The sequence below is a fragment of the Lepisma saccharinum genome, chromosome 11 (genome assembly GCF_977018435.1).
Source record: "Lepisma saccharinum chromosome 11, izLepSacc3.1, whole genome shotgun sequence".
NCBI classification, from domain to species: Eukaryota; Metazoa; Arthropoda; class Insecta; order Zygentoma; family Lepismatidae; genus Lepisma; species Lepisma saccharinum.
In genome coordinates, this window is record NC_139239.1 from 70,587,898 (window position 1) to 70,594,915 (window position 7,018).

The window sequence follows — 7,018 nt, forward strand, 5'->3', positions numbered from 1 at the left end:
ACCTTGGCCGGCATGGATTATTGCGAATGTTCCTACTTTCGAATGATCTCTACATTAATTTACGTGTATATTTTAAATTCTATTGTACTTACTCTTATAAAGAAAGATACGGAGTTTAATTTTTCTTCCTATGAGTGCAAAGAACACTGGCATAATTACATGGGCAAATTATTAAGGAAATAATGGGTTTGTATAAGATAAAGTTATGTGCTACAAAATCATGTTCAAATTTTATAGAAAGAATCCGCAATAAACAATAAACGCAATGAACCAATAGAAATAAATCGTTGTGGTATATTTATAATATTCTGAAACAAGATTAGGAGCAATTTTTTTTATTCTTTAAAATTGTAAGGTAAAAATAGGTCTTATGAAATATACACAATAGTTCCAATTATTGAAATATATTTAATATTATGTCTTACAATTACCTTTATAGTATAATGTAAATAGATCTACAACCTCTTACAGTATCTACAAGAAACAAAGTCCCAAGAGAGAGACTATTTCTAGAGGCCAGTCTTCAATGTCTTCTACGTAATCTTCACGAAGAGAATACGGCTGCGAGCATCTCAAATTTTTGGCATTAATGTCCGCAACATTTAACTCCGCTTCCGACAGAGTAACGTCGCCATGTTGAAATTTCAAGAAGTTAAAAACACCGCAATTGCAATTCAACGGATTGTCGTTCAGATTCATCACAATTTGAGAATTTGATTTCGTAATGTTTCTTGTTATTTCCTTGTCCTTGAATATGACAGAGGTGACTTCGTTGTGACTAAGATCGACGGTCAGGTTGAAAGAACTGTACATCAAGTCATCGAATGTGATGGTGGAAATTTTGTTGTGAGAGAGACTGAGGTAAGTTAGGCGTTTCATATAGTTCCTCACACCTGGAAGAATTTGATTGATAGAATTGTTCGAAGCGTCCAGGTACACCAAACTGGGACACCACCAGAAGGTTGTGATGTAATTTAATTCAGGTTCACCGAGAAAGTCGTAAGTTTTAGGTGAGTCGAAAGAGAGTGAGTTGTTAGCAAGAATTAAGGTAGTCAAGCTTTCCAGGGAATGAAATGCACCAAAATGTATTTCAACGAGTTCATTATTACTGAGAGATAGATTGTTCAGGAGTGGCAGTGAATCACCATCACAGAAGTTCTTTATGGTTATAATTTTATTGCAAGACAAATCCAAAATTCGCAATAATTTCGAATTTGGGAACAGACTCTTCTCCATCGATTCTATTTCATTGTTACTCAAGTAAAGCTCTTCCAGATCCTCCAGTGGGAAAAATATATCAGAAACGTCTCTCAACTTGTTGTGATTCAGATAAAGTATTTTGAGACTGTATGAGCCTGTGAAGGTATCATTGTCCAAAACGGTTATGTCATTGTGACTTAAATCTAGAATCCAAAGATTTGTCATGTTCTGGAAAGTTTGGTGATGGATAGTCTGAATTTTGTTGTTACTTAAATATATATGCTGGTGGTTCCTATATCTGAACATATCCTTTGATAGAGTTCGAAGTTTATTGTGATCCAAACGGATTCTAAGAATATCAGGTGAATATTTCAAGAAGTTTTTTGGAAGTGTTTCAATTAGATTGTGTCTCAAATCGAGGTAATAAAGATCGTTTGTTCCTGACAAGAAATCTGGTTCAACGTCTTCTATGCCACAGTTCCTCATTTCTAGGGATTGTACGTTTGATATATTAACAAATATATTGTTACTGACATTAGCAATATTGTTGTGAGAGATATAAAAATGTAACACACTAGGAGGAACAAACTTTTCTTCTAAGAAAGTCAGAGAATTGTTACTAACATCGAGACTTACTAACTGTGGAAAATCTTTGAAAATATTATTGTCTATGTAGTTTATGTTACAACCTGATAGCCTTAAAGTCGAGAGATTTTTCAAGGGAATAAATGTTTCGTTGCTTATGATAGTGATGTTATTGTAGCCGAGATACAAGGTTTGAAGATTCTTTAAGGGAGTGAAGATACTATTTGATAGAGAATAAATTGAATTTCTTTCTAAATTTAGATCACGAAGGCTGACTAAATCTTTGAATATGTCGGAGTGCAAATTCTGCAACTTGTTGTTATGTACAAAGAGTGATACAAGATTACTTAACCGATTGAATGTAGTTGAAGGTAATTCTTGAAGTTCATTCATTCCCAAACGAAGATATTCTAAGGATGTTGTATTGAAGAACAAATTCACTGGAAGTGTTGTTAGGTTCGAGTCTTCCAAATGCAGAATTCGTAGGGAATTTGGAAATATTCTACTGGGAAGTTCTTGAATATACGTATAATATATCCTGAGCTCCTTAAGTTTATTAAAATCAACGAACGTATCCTCATCTAGCCTCAAAACAACCGCACTTTCGCTCACAATATGGACCTCCTTTAACGTTGTGGCAGCATTTGTAGCCGAAGAAAGTTCCTTTAGAAAAGGTTTAACACGTTCACAGTCTACAATTTTCAAGTAACGAATATTTTTAATCTCACTCACGGGAAGGAAATTATCAGGGAAACACGAAGACGAATTTTTGAAACACTGAATTCTCATGCTATACCCGGTAGCAGGATGTTCACTGTACACCTTTATTTTTACGTCGTTGGGACAGTGAATCTTCAGCATCTGAGGTGAACTGAACACTGAACAATCTTGCCAATGTAATTTGTCTTCGGGCGTCGACTGAACAGAGTAAACATTGTTAAGGTATATTGTACTCACGATGATAAGAAGTTCGTTATAACGGTGCATGCTTTCTTAATTCACAATCTGAAAGTCTTAGATAATTTTTTAAGTCTGAAAATCCACAATTATTTCACCCATTACTTGTAATACAAAGTAATAGAACTGCACTATAAAAATCTTTGTAAACATCCTTGACCTATTTCATACTAATCACATCAGCATTGAAGAATGTATTTGCAGAAAAACCACGGAAGTTTATAAAGCTGTAAAGCTTTAAATTGTTATTATATTTCAGTGCATGTGCGATCTCTCGAAGATTCGCTGTTTATTATTATTCCTGAAAGGAGAAAAATAATGTACAGAAAATAACAAATATTGTTTCAAATTGACTAGACACTAATGTACGTATTTATTTTCCCTGTAATTTTATTTTAGAACAGAAGCGCACTGTTAGACGTTTCAATGCTCCATGTTCAATACTGATTTAAATAAAAAATATCAAGTTGTAACTTACATCCTGGTTTCGAAAAATACCTTTCCATTTGTAAAATATCTAGGGAATATTTTTTTTTCCACATTTACAAATATTTTAATTAAAATTTCGCAATCAACATATCAAAGAAATCAAAAATATTTATAACACCATTAAGCCTTGTTTCCATGATATGAAAAACTCAACATACTGACCAAGGCAGACATTTATTTTATTTTAAAACATAAACTAAACGTAACGTTTCAACCTTCTAGCAAGGTCTTATTCAGTAAGTGCTTGGTACAGAGTCTGAAGAAGACCTCGCTAGAAGGTTTAAACGTTACGTTTAGTTTATGTTTTAAAATAAAATAAATTTCTGCCTTGGCCAGCATATTGAATTTTTCAAAAATATTTGAATAAAGATCATATATTTATCAATGAAGGATCAACAACCACTATATAACTTGTTCTAACATTATCATTAAGCTTACAGGTTGTCCATAAATGAAGTATACAACTTAGGAGTGTAATAAAATAAAATGGCCATATATAGGAAATATTTTGTCATGATAAAATAGTTTGTAACTGTGCAAGTTTCTTTGTAGACTGGCACCATTGCACTAGCTCAAGACTGGCGAGAGGCAACGCTAGTTGTATTGTTAACAGATATGGTGTCTCCACAGTAAAAAGCTGTGTGTGTTTTGTGGTTTGGAGAGAAAAATCTCTAGCACTAGTGCAACAAAATTTCAAAAGATTGTGCAGTGGGATGCATGAGTATTGCGAAGCAAATTGTCCACCACCATGTTTATTCTCTTTGTATTACGCACTGAGAGCTTTTGGAATTCAAACAATATGCCAAACAAATGGCTGACAGCCTCTGCATCAACATACGTAAAAATCTAGTTCTTCAAAACGTGTAAGAAACAAGAGAAAAATTAATGAAAATAGTCATGAACAATTTGCCGAGCATTACTTGTGCATCCAACTGTACAACAGACAGCCGCAGACGCGGAAGAGCATTGGTCAGTGGGTTAAGATGTTTAAAGAGACAGGAATTGTTTCAAATTTTATGACAATATATCTAAACATGTAACCAACAGACCGCATATGGAGGTCTATTGAACTAATTATGTTACATATGTATCATAAATATTGATTGATTGAGTTGGTGTTTAAGTCCATTTTATGCACAGTAAGGCTAATGGGGACTTCACCTACTGTTTAAAGTGGGATCCGAACCATTACGTACTTCCACCGGGAATCGAATCCGGGATCCCTTGATTACAAGGCGACGACGCTGCCACTGCGCCACCGGAGGTCGTTATCATATATATGAAATAACTTACAGGTTCTCATATTAGAAGGTTTTTATCTCAGTTCGCGAAGTTACGAATCGAGTAAATTAAAAAATTCGAGAAAAAAAAGCAACATAAAGTTTATTGGAAAAATTTCCACATTTTCTGTCCATTTTTTTAAATTTCTGTTCATTACTAAAACCACAAATCTGCAGTAGATGTTCACAATGGTACTATTTTCTTCAGTATTTTAGTTATGTTCATTCATCTGGACATGGGTGTTCTCTGTGAGTGTTCGTTCATCAATTTCATCATTTCATCGTCATCTTCGCGATTAGCCAAAAGCGGCAGAAAGGCGAAGTAAAATAAACTTAATCAATCAATGGAAAATACAACTTACACTTGACAAATGCTAGTAATTTTCATTCTCTTTGAACAATATGACATCAATTTTGTAATTAATTTTCATTCTGTTTGACGAAAATCTAATAAAATAAGTATATAAAGTAAAACAAAAAATCTAATGCAATAAGTATGTACAATTAAAGTGTACAATATATTAGACTTATTATTAATGCAACAATGGTAACATATTAAATTTAGTGTGTTTCATTATTAATGTAAATATATTTCGATTGTTAGTTGGATTGACTCCTCCAAAGTCGTAGGTTCAGCACCTCACCTGAACAAGGTTATGCTGCCTTTTGCTTTTTCCTTTGGTTTTCTCTGACTCAAGGTCTTCTTACTTTTCTTAATAATCATCATCTTTGAAAGGGCAGTCAAAATATTATTTCTTAGATTTGAGCTTTTTTTTAAAAAAAAAATCAAGTATACTTCTCACATTGTCACAATGCATCCACCATCCGCCAACTAATTTTTATTCAATAAACTTCGTTGAAAGTTTAAATTATATTTAAAATACATCTATCTATACGTACAAAGATAACCTATTGAATTATTTTCAATATTTCTGGAGAAAAAATATCACAGGGGTTTCGCCCCTTCCACAGCTTCCATAATACCCTACTTCCTGGATATGAGACAAACAGATTATTCGGAACGTTTTGTTACAGCGCTTGGCTGAAGAGTGTCAAGAAGAAATAGAAACAGAGATCATGAAATCAGACTGTTTCCATATTTCATTATAACACGCGAAACAATAGTTAATGTCAATTTTTACTGTTATACTTGTATCATATCTTAAAAGAGGTAGTCTACAATACGGATTCCCTTCCTCTATTCTTGAAAGTCACATTCTTCCTATTAGGCCGGAAATACGAATGTCCAGTTCCGATTAGCCTTACTGTGTAACAACTTTGAACACTAACTCAATCAATCAATCAATTCAACTGCATTTCCTCTCACAGCTTCTTTTTCAATTTCCTACTTTTCTCTTCAGTTCCTTTGATCAAGAATAACAAAAGCATTGACGTCTCACCTAGGATTCGAACCTAGACCTCTTTACGTCATGGCTATGCATTGAGAGTTCTGTCCCGGAGGTCGACTTTTTAAATGTGTCTCCGTAGGGGATTGAGCCCGTGACTTCTGTTAACAAAGTGCTTAAGCGTCTAAGCTATTGGGAAGGTCTTAAATTTGAATATCTCACAGGGGATTGAAACTTGTACTGCTTGCACGCTCTTCAGCTGGACCACTGTGTATTCGAAGTAACGTTTGCAAATACAACAATGAAATGAATAAGGACTGAATCTGCAATCATACGAGTAATACATCTTTTTTTTATCTGAAGTCGAAGAACCTTCTGCTGAGCTCTGCCCTTTAAGGTGTTACACATCAAAAAATAAACAGAATATTACAGATAGTTTCACTGGATTTAATAACGACACATCTTAATCTATCACTTAGGTAAAGAAAAATTAAAATATTACCTGTGTCAAGCCTAGCTACACTGCTATATTGATCTCGTTGATATTTGGATGTCATATTGATATGGAATCTCTGTAGAGCAAAAATAAAAGAACGCAGCCCTCTCTTCCAGCGTTGAGAAATGTTTTCACCTTGGGTAAGAACGCGGAAACAGTGTTGCAACAACCAGAATATATATTTTCGCTTTAGGAGGTGAAAAATATCTCCTTTGTATACAAATTTTCCCGTCACTTGAAAAATCACGAATAAAAAAAGTAAAGTGCTCCCCTGTGCTTAGCAGCGTTTAGGGGGTGTGGGGGGTAACGCCCCACACTTTCTTGATCCGGTCGTGAGTGGGGTATATGTGATCAGCATCACGCCCCTGACCGCCTTTACCCCCCAGGTACCCATGTCATTCGACGCTGGGTGGGCGCCTGGGCGCCTTCCACCGTTAGAAAAGTTCCCGGATTTGAACCGGCCGGGGATTGAATCACGAACACAAAACTTTATCATTTGTAATAATTATTATTAATACGAGGGATAGTATAATAATTACTATAATTTCAACTGTCTCTCAGAAAATATTGCTTCACAGAAGTATCATTACTTACGGAATAGATGCGAAAAAATAAGAAGGGAATAGGTACTGACAGTTTTGCAATTTGCGACGAAGGTTTGAAAT

At 34.6% G+C, this 7,018-nt stretch overlaps 1 protein-coding gene across 1 annotated transcript; it reads right to left on the reverse strand.

Moving 5' to 3' along the window:
• Nucleotides 1-426: 426 nt before the first annotated feature.
• On the reverse strand, nt 427-6,474 carry LOC145994908 (uncharacterized). The gene is made up of 2 exons (XM_083131378.1): nt 6,360-6,474; nt 427-3,043 (listed from the first exon to the last, which is right to left on the reverse strand). The coding sequence occupies exon 2, from the start codon at nt 2,770-2,772 to the stop codon at nt 475-477; it is 2,298 nt and encodes a 765-aa protein (XP_082987504.1). The 5' UTR covers nt 2,773-3,043; nt 6,360-6,474; the 3' UTR covers nt 427-474.
• Nucleotides 6,475-7,018: the final 544 nt, after the last annotated feature.